This window comes from Phyllopteryx taeniolatus, chromosome 8, assembly GCF_024500385.1.
Source record: "Phyllopteryx taeniolatus isolate TA_2022b chromosome 8, UOR_Ptae_1.2, whole genome shotgun sequence".
Taxonomy (NCBI): domain Eukaryota; kingdom Metazoa; phylum Chordata; class Actinopteri; order Syngnathiformes; family Syngnathidae; genus Phyllopteryx; species Phyllopteryx taeniolatus.
The window spans coordinates 924544-940222 of record NC_084509.1 but is presented as its reverse complement, the minus strand read 5'-3'; the positions used below and the strand labels follow the sequence as shown (position 1 = coordinate 940222).

The 15679-nt window shown below is 40.0% G+C and overlaps 1 protein-coding gene across 4 annotated transcripts in view; it reads right to left on the bottom strand.

Annotated features, from left to right (window-relative positions):
* dync2h1 (dynein cytoplasmic 2 heavy chain 1) overlaps positions 1–15636 on the bottom strand; it is an 88100-nt gene extending 72464 nt beyond the window's left edge. For 3 of the 4 annotated variants that reach the window (XM_061782211.1, XM_061782213.1, XM_061782212.1), the window contains exons 1-29: positions 15467–15636; positions 14326–14529; positions 13360–13675; positions 12048–12166; positions 11678–11822; positions 10939–11084; positions 10704–10790; positions 10373–10507; positions 10186–10299; positions 9982–10093; positions 9630–9754; positions 9119–9294; positions 8804–8999; positions 8617–8712; positions 8038–8199; positions 7810–7908; positions 7466–7605; positions 7154–7382; positions 6132–6259; positions 5589–5704; positions 5309–5436; positions 4343–4492; positions 3952–4157; positions 3665–3820; positions 3448–3562; positions 2599–2769; positions 1567–1725; positions 614–682; positions 349–503 (exon numbers count right to left, since the gene is read on the bottom strand). In XM_061782211.1, the coding sequence (XP_061638195.1) occupies positions 349–503; positions 614–682; positions 1567–1725; positions 2599–2769; positions 3448–3562; positions 3665–3820; positions 3952–4157; positions 4343–4492; positions 5309–5436; positions 5589–5704; positions 6132–6259; positions 7154–7382; positions 7466–7605; positions 7810–7908; positions 8038–8199; positions 8617–8712; positions 8804–8999; positions 9119–9294; positions 9630–9754; positions 9982–10093; positions 10186–10299; positions 10373–10507; positions 10704–10790; positions 10939–11084; positions 11678–11822; positions 12048–12166; positions 13360–13675; positions 14326–14508 (4133 nt within the window). In that variant the 5' untranslated portion in view covers positions 14509–14529; positions 15467–15636. The remainder of the gene's footprint in view (positions 1–348; positions 504–613; positions 683–1566; positions 1726–2598; positions 2770–3447; positions 3563–3664; positions 3821–3951; positions 4158–4342; positions 4493–5308; positions 5437–5588; positions 5705–6131; positions 6260–7153; positions 7383–7465; positions 7606–7809; positions 7909–8037; positions 8200–8616; positions 8713–8803; positions 9000–9118; positions 9295–9629; positions 9755–9981; positions 10094–10185; positions 10300–10372; positions 10508–10703; positions 10791–10938; positions 11085–11677; positions 11823–12047; positions 12167–13359; positions 13676–14325; positions 14530–15466) is intronic. The other variant, XM_061782214.1, reaches the window with a different exon arrangement.
* Between the last annotated feature and the right edge of the window lie 43 nt (positions 15637–15679).

The following is a 15679-nucleotide window of genomic DNA, read 5'->3' as shown; positions in this document are numbered from 1 at the left end:
CGTGATGAGAACAAGAGGTATAGACAATGAATGCAGGTATAGGAAATAGATGGATGGGTGAATGGACTGAAAACAGAACATCTGGTTTCAATATACAGTATGAGTGAAGCCTGATGTCCACATAAAAAACAGCCGTTTACTTTTAAAATATTCTTTTTTTCTACGTTGTCTGTGTTGTTCCGATATATTTTTTCATCCCCGTTGATAGTGTTGTTGTGTGTGGCGCCCCAAAACTCAAGTTCCAGTCAAACCATACAAACATTATCCTGAAATACTTGAGGGGTCTGGCACATATTATGTATTTGTCCACCATCTTCCGACAAAGCTCAGACCCATACTCCAAGTTACCTGAAGTCTTCATCAACCCGTTTGAAGCGGGCCTCCTCTCGGGGCAATGCGCCCCGTCCAAAGATAGGCTCAAGATAAACCCATCTTCTCTGGATGGCATTTAGATTTAGTAGGTATTCATCCAGGTCTGACAGACGTACCTCCCACAAGCTGACCTGAGCATAAATGAAGTAAACACACATATACAGCAGTTGTCATTTGAATCTTTATTGATCTTAATTATTTATGTTTACTCAAAGGACGCCAATCCACATGTTCATCAGACCTTGTCCTGGAAGTTGCGGTAGTAGGGAGAGTCTTTCAGAGACTGCAGCAGACAGCGGTTATCTCCCACCTTGATGGACACAAAGTGGTAATAAAACTAATAGTGTAGTAGTGTCTGTTAATGTGACTGATAACAGCTACATCTTTGTAGCAATTAAAGTTCATCTTGACGAGACATTTAAATGAGCTGCCTGAACTATTACAGAACAAATAAGCTTTGTAAATTAAACATTGTTCTGCATGCAGACTGCACTATTTTGTCTTTTAAGTAACACAATTATAAATGAGCCGTTATCAGAGACAATAAAATAACTTACAAGAGGTTTATGTTTAGCCATGGTCTATGTTTATTGACTAAGATCCCAAATAGTGGGCGCTAAATTGCGTGTTCACGCTAACAGATTGCACGCACTGTTAAAGGGCATTTTGTGCGTGATCGACTAAGATTTTTAAGAGCTTTGAATGAATCAGTGGTGATTCGGATTGACTCACAAATCCCCATGAAAAAATGTAATCTTGAATCTGATTTTTTGCGTTTGAATAAAAAACAATCAAAGAATACAAAAGTTCTTACATTACCTAACAAGAATTGATTCCTCAAATACAGGTAGGGCAAATTTCAAATGAACTGGAACAATACAGATTATCTCGCAGGATATTAATAAAGACATCCAGTAATATACTGTAAATCAAACTTAATATTGCCAAGATGTCCTGAAGAATTTTGTCTGAAATCAAATCAAGGGTGCTTCAACTTGGCCATGGTGCCAGTCCATTATTCTGGATAAATAGGATTAGGGGGTTTGAGGTATTGTGCAACAAAACTGGATGCATTTGGAAATGTCTTCAGATAACTTTTTTTATGACTTGGCAATGCGTATAGTAATGAGTCTGATAGCACATGTACATACAGTGTGTGAAAGCAAATTTGGTTCAGTGTGTGTATGCATCTACCTGGCTGACTATATCTTTCCAGTCTTTGATGATGGTGAGAGGGCGGCCACTGCTGCCAGTGTAGTCTGTGAGGTTAAAGGTAGCTGATGCTCCCCACAAATCCAACTCTCTCAGTGCTTCTCTAATTGTCACTTCTGCCTGGGCACGGCTGTTCAGGTCCTACACACAGTAAAGCATCCAAACATTTGCTGTGTTTGAAAACTACAGATGTTTACTTCATAATATGGGTTTGACTTTTTAACGCATTCGTAACACTTCAGAATCGTCTTTATTTGCCAAGTATGTCAAAAACACACGAGGAATTTGTTTTAATTGTACTTCTGCATTAATGATACGAAGAGCAGCAAGAAAAACAAAACATGAGAAACAAGAGAAAATGATTCCAAAACCATTCAAACATTTTGTCACAGTATTTTTGCAATGAATCAGTGCAATGATATAGTGTTTCCCTTTACCAATTATAGACTCATCTGAAGGTATTTCATTGTTTTACGACCTTTTAAAAATTGCAGTTGAACACCTCTCACTAATATGCAATGCATTGTAGTGCTACAGCACTACAATAACATGAATATCTCTTTGGCAGTGTCAATCAAAACTGAGCAAAGTAAAAGTCGAATTTCTTAATGTACAGTAGCTCTCATATTGGATCCAATTAGACTGCGCAGGTGGTAGCAGCATCATGCTTTAGGGGCTGTTTCGCTGCAACTGAGCCCTTAGTCAAGGTGGAGGGAATTATAAACAGTTCCAAAAAACAGTCAGCAGTACAGGTACGTGCAGACGCTCTTTTAACATGAGCTTGAATGTAGCTGGTTAATTCTGAACACAGCCACATACCCAGTTATCAGAGGGTGTCCATATCGTAATTCATTTTTACTTCCCCTTTTCAAAAGATTTTTTTTTCAATTGTGTTGTACTGGTTATAGGTGACATTAATGGTAGAAAATGTTCAGAAATGATTTATCTTTCACAATTTATATTAAAAAAGGCATTTGAACAGGGGTGTGTAGATTTTTTTTATATGCACTGTACCTTAAGCTCCATGGCCTTTGCAATAATGTTATCTGCCACTACAAGAAGGTCATCAAAGGTGAGTCTTTCTAAAGTCATCCCTCTCGGAAGACCAAGCAAACGGAACATGTCCAGCCAGTGGTCTTGAGACAGGTGTTCCCCACGCACATACTTCAGCACTGGAACAATGCTCTGAACACACAGATGGAAAAGTTATTCATTTGAACATTCAAACAAAATCACACACAGTAAGAGGGTACGAAATCAATCCCTATTATCTTAATAAGACAAAATTGTACTCTATTAAAAACAGTTTCGGTGACTACTTCCATCCATCCATCCATTTTCTGAGCCGCTTCTCCTCACTAGGGTCGCGGGCGTGCTGGAGCCTATCCCAGCTGTCATCGGGCAGGAGGCGGGGTACACCCTGAACTGGTTGCCAGCCAATCGCAGGGCACATAGAAACAAACAACCATTCGCGCTCACAGTCATGCCTACGGGCAATTTAGAGTCTCCAATTAATGCATGTTTTTGGGATGTGGGAGGAAACCGGAGTGCCCGGAGAAAACCCACGCAGGCACGGGGAGAACATGCAAACTCCACACAGGTGGGGCCGGGGAATGAACCCGGGTCCTCAGAACTGTGAGGCTGACGCGCTAACCAGTCGGCCACCGTGCCGCTCGCTGACTACTTATGGTTTCCAAATAATATCTTATTTTAAAAGAAAAGCATTAACAATGTATATTTTACATGACCAATGCAATTTTTAGGTCAGTTGCTGAGTGTAAGAAACACACAACAAGCTCATTTCATGTATAAGAGACCAACTGACAAAGAAAATAAGAATTAGTCTTTAACTGGATTGTGTACCTTATATTTATCCACTTCTTCTTGCAATTTAACAGAAATGGCTGTAGGTTGTTCCAGCTTCTTAAGCTTGTCCTGCCATGTAAATAGGAATTCCTCAAACAGATAGGTCTTACTCCTGTAAAATGGGGGGGGGGCAATGTAAATACATAGAATACATTTAAAGAAAGAAAAAAAATGCCATCTGTGGTATGATTTTGATATGTCTCTGTTACTTTACCTGAATGAGATCCAGTCCTCCTGAGCTTTTTCGGTAAAGCCTCGGTGCCACTCCTCATACAGACCCCACATCTGGCTATACTCTTCTATGTCTTGTTTTGTCTCTTCAGCTAGAGGGAAAGTTGAAACCTCCAGGTCGAAGTAGATACAATCCTCACTAAGGAGAAGTAGGGAAAATAGAGGAGGAGGGTGGTAAGATCAGAAACCATGCATCCTCTCGACTGCACAAGAAGTGGCATTTTCATTACTGTATGTGCTTTATATAAAAAAATTTAGTAAACTACTTACATTAGTTTACTGCGAACTAACTCTAACTCCTGGAACTCTTGCTGCTTATCTCTGATGGTCTGAAGACTCCCAAGTAGGGTATCATGATCACCAGACTCAAGCATCTCCTCTTTGGGCTTTAGCTGGTCCCAGCGGGCCTTGAACCGCTCCAGATCTGCCCTATAGGCATTGATGCGATCTGTCGTGTGACTTCGCATTACCTCCACCTACGAAAGGAGAACATCATGGATGATATCAAGAAGAGTCAGCCACCAGGAGATACAGTGATGAAATGGGATTTTAGTAAGGGGATAAGGTGCTTTGGAGATATGAAATAAGTACCAGCAGATAAATGCTGCTGCAAAAAAATTGTTACGTCAAGAACTCAAACCATGATGCTCTGTTGTTATACCTGATCTTTGATCATGAGCTGATGGCTCTCCATGACAAGCTCCAGTTTGTCCCATTTGGCCCTCAGGGAGGAGAGGGAGTCCAGCCCTGCCCCTGATACTGCTCGCAGCAAACGGTTCTTCTCCTCCGCAGACTTGAACTGAGGTAGGATCTAGTCAGACCCAAACAGTTTAGTCAAAAATAACGACTACTTTGTCAATGACAATAGTCATAAAATCGAATTAAAACAATCTATGCACATATTGTTTTGGACATTAGTTAAAATGATAGTAGACGGGGGGGGGGGCAAAAAGGAGCCTCAAAGGGTCTAACAGTAGGTAAACGACAGTACAACAACAGTTGTGGGAGACATGCACCCCTGAAGTCAACCTCATCGTGCATCATAGTACACGAGATGTCAGTGTACCACAAACGACCTTAGCAAATGTCGACTTCAACTGAGTCAGCACCTAAATGTGTTGTGCTTTTTTCATCATTTTCGTGATGCAACTGCAGAAGGGTATCGGTGATGGCAAAGAGGAAAATAGTGATGATGACCATTGAACCAGAAATCGGTCACAGGTCTTTGTCCAAACTGCTCAGCACAATAAGGCTAAATCGACGGTCAAAATCAAGACTAAAAGAAGAACAGAATGTAAACTGCAAAGTGAGCTGCAAAGTTTCACCCCCAGGCTCATGCAGTAATACTCCCCTCTGCAGGTTCATCATGTCATGAGTCTGCATCCGCCATGCATTATAAAAGTTAATGGGCAGAGTGAATTGGATACACACTTTATCTTTTTTAGGTTTTACTGTAAAGCAGTTCACTTCTTTTAACAATTGTATGACAATTCAAAATGAATTGGGGGCCAAAGGCATCCTGGAATGGTTCGTTTTCAATCTTTTAGATTCAACTATTTGAATAGAGAAAAATGTAATGATATTTTAAACAATACTATGTTCTAAATATGGCTTATGTGTCTCTTACCTCAGGTTTTTGGGCAACTATCTGGCTATATTTGCCACTGGCAGCGCTAATCGCTTCAATATTTTCTGGTCGTGTGGACAAGGTCTCCATTGACTCCGACACAAAACTGTCTATGGCCTGCGTGTGGCCTGAAATTGAGCCACAGGAAGAAGAGCAAAATGGATGCCATCGTACAAGACGAATCATGCATTGAATTAGTATACAACAACAGAGACAAAAAGGCTATATAGAGCTAGTGAAAATATTGTTTTCTGGTTAGTAAAAAAAATGTGCCCTTCACCTTGTATGGACTTCCTAAGAGACATAAGCAGCAGGTCAAAGAGCCTCTGGATTAGCCCATCGATGGCAGCTTTAAGTGGCTCACAGTTGACTGTGACACAGTCAACCTTCTCCTGGCTAACAAAAAAAACGGACATGAATAAGCATTGAAATATATTAATTCCAATAGTGCTCAAAGTGAAATAATTTTCCATTGCTGTTTTATAGATCACTTGTTTATTTTAGCTATATCCATTGTAATAACGCCCAATTACCCACGTCCCATTTTTAACTCCCTTTAGAAATAAAAACATGTAAATATTGAAAAACACATGGGAAGTCTTTGAGTCCCAAGACTCTCGCCCAATGTCAGCTGGGATAGGCTCCAGCCCGCCTGCGACACTAATGCGGACAAACGCTACACAAAATATATATAATATAATAATAATATATAATAATTTAAAAAAAATCCCTTCAAAACGTATTGCTTATTGTTTGCTTTTTTCAGTTGTTGAAGTAGCCATATTGCTTTAAGATTATAGTTGTTGTTTTGTGTAATATGTACCTAGGCAGACGTTCTGATTCTTTTCCTCTGGCTTTTAGGGCCTTGAAATTTCTCTCCCAATCCTGCACGGACTTCAGATGTTTCTGTAATAACTTCTCCAAATCCACTTGGCCCAACACCACCCATTCCTAAGCGCACAAACACACACACACGCACGCACGCATGCACACACATACATACATACAAGAACTGAGATGTCCATACTTATTTGATATGCAACTGTGTCAAAAGTGAAATAAGTGACATTAAACAAAGAATAACGATGACTAAATAAAAAATGGAACATAAGGAAGGGTTGGGCGTTCCCTTTCTAACAGAGATGAAAGAATGCCGACAAAAGACATTTAACAGCCTGTGTTTGTTACTGGGGAAAGTTGAATTATTTAAATGAAAATGTCACTTCATTTCCCCCATTTTGTTACTAAAGTAGCCTACTTTGAAAAGCAAAATAATTTTGCGAATAACAGTCATGAGTTGAAAGACGGCTGAAAATAAATTTGAAATGTAAGGACAAAATAATGGGGGAAAAAAAACAACTACCAGACCCTAGAAGTTTGCAGCTTCTGTTGCTGACGGCCCTCCATGATGGCGCTTCTTCACTCCACTCTGTGCTCAGCCATGTCTCAGCATCTATGTTATGTATTTAATCATCTTTTATAATTGTAACTACTTTTACACACAGGTGTTAGGTGTCCCAGGGGCTCAGGTATTGCAGGCGAGTGGGAGTGATGTGTTTGTGTCTTGTGAAGCACTTTGTGTTGCTTTTTAAGTATGAAAGGTGCTATATAAATAAAGGTTTGACTGATTGATTGATTGATATACATTTGACATCTGGGGCAAGATTAATTTGCCACAACAATGACCTCATGATACATTAAACCAAACACTTTTTCCGTCCGAGCCACAGTCAAACATTACCAAAACCATGATATAATGCGATAATAAATAGTTTTTCAACAGACTGCTGAAATACTAATCTCGGTCACCATCATCATCAATATAATTATATGTTGTTCAGGAACCTTGTACTTGTGTTGAATAGCCTGCAAGCGGCTGAAGAGGTCCTCTGCCTTGCAGAAGATGGTGAGGAACCCAGAGGCATTCCTGTCAATCATAGCACCGAAGATAACTGGATCCCCGGGTGCGCTGACACCTTTGAACTGGTTCGGGATGGAGATGAACCTCTTCATCTCCCTGTAATAGCGTGCTCGTACCTCCTCAAATGGTGGTTGGAACTGCAACCGGCCCTGTCTGCTCAGAGAAAGGACACCGAAAAAGTGTTGCGTGAAACTGAAATGAAGGATAATGGGTAACAATAAAGACATCATACTCACTTAAAAGTGAGGTCAATGTGTATTTCGGGTAGGTTCTTGTTCAGAGCTTCCAGTCCGGTCTGGTACTGGTGTTCAAGGGCCTTGTATAGCTGATGGTTCCAATGCTGCCGCCATGCCTGCATGTCATCAGCCCTAAAGCCCTAAATTCAAAGATACAAAGGTTGTGTATTGAATGAAAAGCCTCTGGGCTTCCAGTACAACCTCCATCCTATACAGTGATACATTGATTTCATGGTAAAGGCCAGCAAACAATGGACAAAGGTTGTCATATCCATACTCACACGCACACACACGCACGCACACCCACACACACGCACGCACGCACACACAGACACGACCACTACCTTTGCCTCCAGAGTGGCAAAGCCAGTGCGGAGCTCCTGGAGGCCTTCTTTCCACCTCTGTTGAAGTCTCAGCAAGTCGACATTCATTATTGTCACAACCTTTGGAACCACATGAAAAAAGAGCATCACGCCAAGTGTGCGGTAATTTCCACAGATAGGTACGCAACAGGAAGGGGTAAAATTATTTGCTCCTTCCAAAGTTACAGAAGGCTAAGGACAAGCTCTAACCTTGTCTGTGAAATCTGTGTGCCATTTACGTAGCTTCCTGTTCTCAGTGGAGAGCTTCTCTGTGGCAGACTGCAGCTTGGAGATGTAAACTTCCAGCTCTTTAGGATTGTTCCAAGTGATGTGCAGTTTACCACCTGTATCTTTTGACTGAGAGCGAGGATTCTGTTCAAGAAAAGAAATGTTAACAGTAGATAACACATTATATTATCATGTAATAATCATCATAACCAAGACACTGTTAAAGAAACAATTATGTAGCAATTTCTTTTTAGATAAGATAACATTTATTAGTACCACAATGGGAAAATATAAATAATTTCCACAGCAATAGAGGATACAGGATATAAATAGCATGCAAGGAGGACACCAAAAATGTACTGAATGCATTTGCTCAAGCACAATAACATAATTTGATTTGTCCTTAAAATAATGAACTGGCTTGTAAAAAGGACAATCGCATGTCGTCATGTTGCGTAACTGCCAGCTGTCCAGAAATGTACATTCATACAATCTATATGTAGTTTTACTCAGCCTTGACAAGGGGAAAAGAGCAAAAATAGTTACTGCTGCCAGGAATACCTTTATGATTTGCTCAAAAGCCAAAGCAAGCGTGAGCATCATTGGCCTCTGAGAAGGGATCATTTGCTGGTCGATGGTGTTGTAAAAGTTTGCCACCTGTAAGAGCACAAAGGTTTTTTACAACGCAAGACTGATTTAGATGAAATGAAAAAGAAAAAATTAGTTCATGCAAAAATTTTTTTTTTACCTGTTTGAGGACAATGGCCTGCCTGTGGAACTTGTCTGCAGTATTAGCAGCCAGCTGGATCTTAGCAGGAATAGCAAAGCCCAGAGCAGAGAGCTGCCTGACCTCCCTGAGCAGACTGACCAATCTGTCTGAGTAATGGATCTTCAGCCTGCCATCTGCGTGGTCCAATTCCATCACTCGATCACTCGCCTGGAGACTAAAATGACAAATATTTTGTGCATTCTATTGGAGTACAATACATAGAATTTAGTTGTAATTGTGTGCTTTTTTTGTAGGTTTTATAAATAGTTTTATTAAAAAAGTACAGTGTCTCACCTGAGTCCTGACTTGGGATCAGACAGACTAGACAATAAATCTCTCGACCAGTCATTAAACTGTTCCTGTTCATATGCTCTCAAAACCTCTAGCAGGTCATCACAGAAATGCACGAACCCTCTGAACCCTGACAGATCTGACAGCAGAGCCTCAGCGATGCGGATACAGTCCTCCACCTAATGTAAGGATGAAACCCCAAGAAAACACAACTCAAACAAGTTTGAACATATAAACCAAAATGTAAACATCACTGACCAAAAGTTCACCACTATTTTTCTTGTTTTAATGAACTTTTTCACATAACACTCAGGGACAGCAGGGCAACAGGGCATTTAAATATTATTTGTAAATGTTTTGATTATTTATTATTCATTCCTATTTTAAGATGCGTAACTTTGTGACTTTTAATATTTATATATGATTATTGTAGCATTGATAAACGAGCAAATCTAAAATGCCTAAAAACCTTGCATAGACCTATACAGTTCTATATATTTGATAATAAGCCTACCTTGTGTATGAAGTGTTGGACCCAAACAATTTTATTGACCACATCAGAGAGGTTTCTGCCCATAAGTGGGCCAGCCTTCTCTCCTGGAGTTCCTTGACAGCGACTCTCAAAGTCTGTCTTTAAGCCTATAAAAAGGGTTAAAAGACAAATGACACAATTATTGTCTCTCATTGAGAAAAATTGCAGATAAAAAAAAATCTAAAATCAAATCAAAATCTAACTCAAAATTTTATACTACTGATTCAAAACAAGTGGTTAAAATGTGCGAGCTATCTTCGTTCATAAAGGAGGCGCAGTGGAAGACAATAAAACAATGTGCCAGAGAAAAACTGAGACAGACAATCAAGTTCACCCTTGTTGTAGTCAAGTAGTCTGGCCAATAGAGTGTCTCTCTCAGACTGCAGCTCTTTTCTGATGGTAGGACGCCTGATTAACTCCTTGTGCTTTTGGAACACCTGCAACAGCTACAAAAAAAAATGCATGCACTTGTAAATGAGCATGCATTAACATTAAACCAAGACAAAGGAATACATTTTAATCAGAGCTGTTACACAACCTGTTGTGGACTGTCTTGTACATCTGCGATGTAGCTTTTTAGTCTGCCAGCCACCTCACGCGCCGAAGGAGCCATGATGCGCTCAAACTGAGCCACTGCTGCCCTCCAAAGGGGCTACAAACATACAACAAAATATTACACATCAGGGAGAAAAATGGTTCGTCCTTCACTGGTGTACACAACCCACCTCGGTGTAGGGGTTGTACTGGAGAGGGTTAAGGCCAGAAAAAGGTTCAAAAACACAATCTGAAGTCAGTGCCAGCTGCTTTCCTCCTGGTAACAAATGCAGCAGCTTCTCATGGAAAACCCGCAGAGACACCACCTGACAGACAGAGAAAGTTCACTTCATTCTCAACTAATATGGTGGTGGTCTCAACAATGTATAAAATAATATAAGAAACACTAATATGTCTATTAAGTTTAATTAAAGTTATGATACAGATGGGCGGTAGGAAGGTCTTCAGATAGGTTGGTCGGTAGGTAAAATAGATTAGATGGATTGGATCACTGCAGTATACCTCATCCAATCGTTTGCCAAGGCAATGTAGGGTTTGTGGGCAGTGTTTGCTTCCCTTCCAAGGGTGAGGAGCATGTCTCTTCCAGACCTGACAATATAATTTAAAAAAGTTAAAAAACTAACAAATTGAGATGGGTCAAACATTTTTTTTTTTACATTTCAGTCAATCCAGTGATTTTATATATTTTTAACCACTTTGTCTTTAGTTTTATTCTCTATTTCAATTATTGTCATACCTGTCCAGTCAGATGCTCACAAGTTGCAACCCAATGCTCACAGATAGCTACCCCTGTCTTCCATCTCTCCCTCACGGACACAACTGGCTGCTCAAAAATCTTGAGGTCACTGAGCTTTTTCTGGATGTATCGTCCGAGGGCTCCGCCTTGATGAATTAAAAGAAAAAAACATTACATATTCCTTCAAAAAACAAAATTCCTTGAGTAGAAAAGAGTCAAATGTTAAAAAGTACATTCACTGACGCAGGAACCGGGGTGTCTTAACTTACTTACTGTAGTTCTACAGCAAAAACCTAACTCAAGTCAAGAACTGGGTGACCCGACACACATATATTTAACTTTGATGATTGCCTGAAAGAAATTACGCAGTAATCCACTTATTCCATCAGTTTGTTAAGTTATATTATAAGGTCATTGTGAAATCAGTTTGTAATTAATTACAAAAGTCTGTGCAACACGTATACATTTATTAGCATTACCGCATGGTGAAGCCACAGACTGCCACGGTCAAGCAGGACACTTTCAGCCTTCAGGCTTTATAGTAGCATAAATTCGAACAGCTACCTGGGAAAGAAAATGGCGGCTACGAGGCAATTCAATAAATACTGAACTATGCATCAGTATTGTGACATTGTTGGAATCCATGTTAGTTTAGTGCTACACGGCCTGCAAAAATTGATGAACACTGTGTGGTCAGATCGGAAGAAGTATAAAATGTCTTCTTGTGAGCAAGTCTTACCAATAACGTCCATCAGTCGGACCATGCGTGTTTCTGGGTAAGGTTCATAATCAAGCTGCCGCCAGACCCCATCGAGTGTGTCTCTGCTCTGGTCCACCAGATCCAGAACATCGGACAAAGACAGACCATCAAGACCACAATATTCCTGGTGGAGACACAAACACAGATGGAGTTTGTGTGAGTTTGTCTCACTTCGATTAAAAGCGTCACATTTAAAAGCAAATATCTCCATTGTCTAAGAAAAAAAACTTCAGTGAATTGTTACAACATTATTGTTGTCCTAGTAAGAAAACGCTAATATTTGAGCACAGCAATTGGTGGTCAACTTTTAATTTGAAATTCTTTTGTATTGAATATTTTTTTTGCATACCTTCTCTATAATATCAAATTGCTCAGTGAAATACGTAGCCCTTTCTTTCACATTGGTCTTCTTTGCAGATTTAGATATGGCCGCCCAATACAGGAACTCATCACTCGGCGTAAGAATACCTGCGTAGGTGAGACACATAAACAACGTCATGAATTGTTGAATACAGTTACACAGATGGCCTTTTTGAAAGATATGATCTGAAAGGTATTATGGCATCTAAAAATGTAGATAGTGTAGTGCTAGATTTGATATACTGTAGTCAAAAACAAATATCTATAGCTTGTAACTTTTCTCCTGTAAAAGGAACATTCCAGTTTTATCAGTCTATAATATGTGCCATGTATTTATTTACGGCATTCCTCGAGGGAGCATTACTGACCCAAGTTTGTTGAAATGTTGTTCACATTTGTTGCACAAGACAAACTGTGAAATTAACCTCTGTATCATGTCACCTTTGAAAATTAGAATCACAGACCATCTCTAATATGATTTGTCTTAAATTGCCATTGCTAGTTCTGTCTGTCCTTCTTTAACAACCCAATTATGTGATTTCATAGCAGAGTAACTGTCAATTTCAATCATTTTACAGAAAATGTAATCTTAATTAATTCATGGGCTATCTATTTGTTGTTAATGTTGTAATCATTTGATGCAAAGCACTGGTCTGAATAGTATTTTAGAAAGAATACCGGCCCAAACCTTGGCAACTTTTTCAAACTGTTTAATAATTTAATTTATTTAATACTTTAATTACATTTGATTATGTATATATATATTTTTACAACTATAACTATAGCGATATAGTGTGGGTCAGGTGGTGTCACTTTTGACTCAAGTTAATGTTGTTGCCCAATTCTTGACCTAAATGTTTTACTTTTTTATTTTATAGACAAATGCTATAAAAATTCTCCACACCCCTGTTGAAATGCCAGACTTTTGGGATACAAAAAATGACACCAAGATACAGCATTTAAAAGAAAAATCCACCAATAATGCGACAACAACCCAACAACAAAAATAACTTGCACAACTGAGATAATGTTGCACAAGTGTGCAAACCCTCTTATGACGGAGATGCGTCTGTGTTCGGAATTAACCAATTACCGGTATATTGAAACTGAAATTAATGGGAGTCAATGCACAGCTGCCACCATTTAAAGTCATGGCCAAAAAGTTCAATCTTGGTTTCAATGGCCCATAACAAAATCTCCATTTCTCGTGTCGGAAAATGACAAAATGACACGACAACTGCAACTTGGACCTTGGAAATTGACCCATAAATACAGTATCTTATTGGTCTCTGTGCACATACCCAAAACATCTTCTTCCGAGTGTCCTTTCTTCAAGTCAGTAGGTTGTGCTCCAGACTGGCGGACCACTGAGCCCAGACCCAGCTCCAACTCACTGAGCAGACCCGCAAGCTTTGGATCAAACGATGAATGCCAGCGTTCATCCTTGAGCAGCACAGGGGCAAAGACCTGTCTCACAGCCTGGTATAGAGAGGTGATAGGGGATTCCAGCATGGACGACACAAGGATGCTCTGGTGTAAGTTCTCCTCTGTGATCACTGTGGGATAGAGCTTGAAGAACACCAACACTTTCTCTCGGCCGCCGTCCAATGCGTCGATCTGATGTAGAAAGAGTAATTCATTTAAAAGGGACATAATATGGAAAACTGACTTTTTAAAGGTCCCATGCCTTGATTTTTTTAATAACCGTTGATATGCTTTTATTGGGTTTGCACGATAATATGGGTTGAAAATGCCACGCATGGTCTTTTTCAAGCTATTCTGGTTGGTCTTTTCCGCGTGACATTTGAGATGGACAGATTTCTTATTAATATTAAATATTTGAATAGCTTTGCTCTGATTGGATCGCTGATATTTCTACTTTAAAAATGGAAAACAGCGTTGCTCTGATTGGTCCTTGTCGACATTTCTGCAACCGTCTTATGGCAGCCAAGCGTTCATACCGATTGTTCACCCAGGTTGTCAAGGTTTCAAAAGCCGACCCGCCATTGGCCCAGTAGAATATGGGGCAGAATTAGAGCTCTCTAACTTGTACGAGACAGTACAAAGTCAATCAATAGGGTGTGAAATGTGTAATCTATCTTCTTCAAAGACATTTTTTAAGACACCTAGGAACTGATTTAAATTGTGAGAAAAAATATCTAATGTTTTAGAAATTATAAGTAGGCTAAGTTGTTTGTTTCCTTTGAAGCAAAAAAAAAAAAAAAAAAGAATAAGAAATCGTGTGTGATAATTGTACTTTGTGCTACCTTATTTGATAGGCGAAGATTATTTTCTTGTCTGGTGATAGACAAGACAAACTGGTTTCCATCATCCAAGAAGTTGTTGAGCTCTGGGCTGTCATTTAAAAGGGATGGTGTCTTTAGCTCATAGAAGTTTCCCGTAGTGCTAAGAATGAACTTCTTACGAGCATCGTTAGGTTCCTGAGCCATCTCCTATATGTAACATATGTACTGAAAGAGAGGAAGCAAGAATATGTTGAATCACACACCAGACAATGTGGAAAATAACATTAATGGTTCGGAATAACACATCTGAAGTGATACAAAATCTAGGAAGAACTAATACAAGAGTGCCTTTACAACAATAATAATGCTCCGCTTTAAAGGACTCTTTCAGTATTAGGTATTAATGTGGTCGCGGCTCCTGGTGTTTTTAGACAGCGCTCTCTCCTTCATCCTTCCTTCCATTGTCTAAATACCTATAGCCGGTCCTGGGCCGCGGGTGAGCTGGAGCCTATCCCAGCTGACTTTGGGCAAGAGGCCGGTGCACCCAGGTTTGGTACCCGGCCAATCGCAGGACACAACCACTGACACTCACTTTCACATTCATTAGAGTCTTCAATGAATTTTTTGAAACAGTTTTTTGGACTGTGGGAGGATGACTGGGAAGGAAAAAAAAACACACACACACACACAAGGACAAGAAGAACATGTCAACTCCACACAGGAGTTTCGAACCCAAAACTCCACAACAGTGAAGTCGACGTGCCTACCACTAGTACACTGTGCTGCAAGACCTCCCAAAACAACATGCTACACCAATATTGGGTTATCTAAATGATTGTAGTTACTAATACTAATACTACTCGTTTTATTTCGTGACGATTGATCACTTGATTGTTTACACCGTGTAAGCCCGTTATTAAATTATTTCTAGTTGCGGGACAGAAAAACCTAAACGCGCGACGTAACAACAACATAACTCACGGAATACAAACACGTCTGGCAAGGATAAACTTCAGTGCGTTTAACACACATTGCATACTGTAGACGCGTTATTCGGTTTCTTAGACGACTAGTATTGGACGAGTAAAATGTTAGCGGTGTTTTAGCGCAGCCTTGCTAGGTATGGTTAGCACAATGGCTCGGTAAAAGGATTTTTGCTCACGTTAGCAGATTAGCTTTTGATGGCGTTGTCTCATGGAGAAATACAACACTTTCCCCGTGCTCAGCCACATACTACTTCTCTTCCCTCCAAAATAGGTCTCAAACCGCACAGGGAAGCATAGGAAACTGTTGCAGTTGTCTCCCGTGCTTTTCCGAGGTTACGCTTGCGCGGTTGCTACGCAACGACACTGAAGCCTGAAGTCACATGACCGCG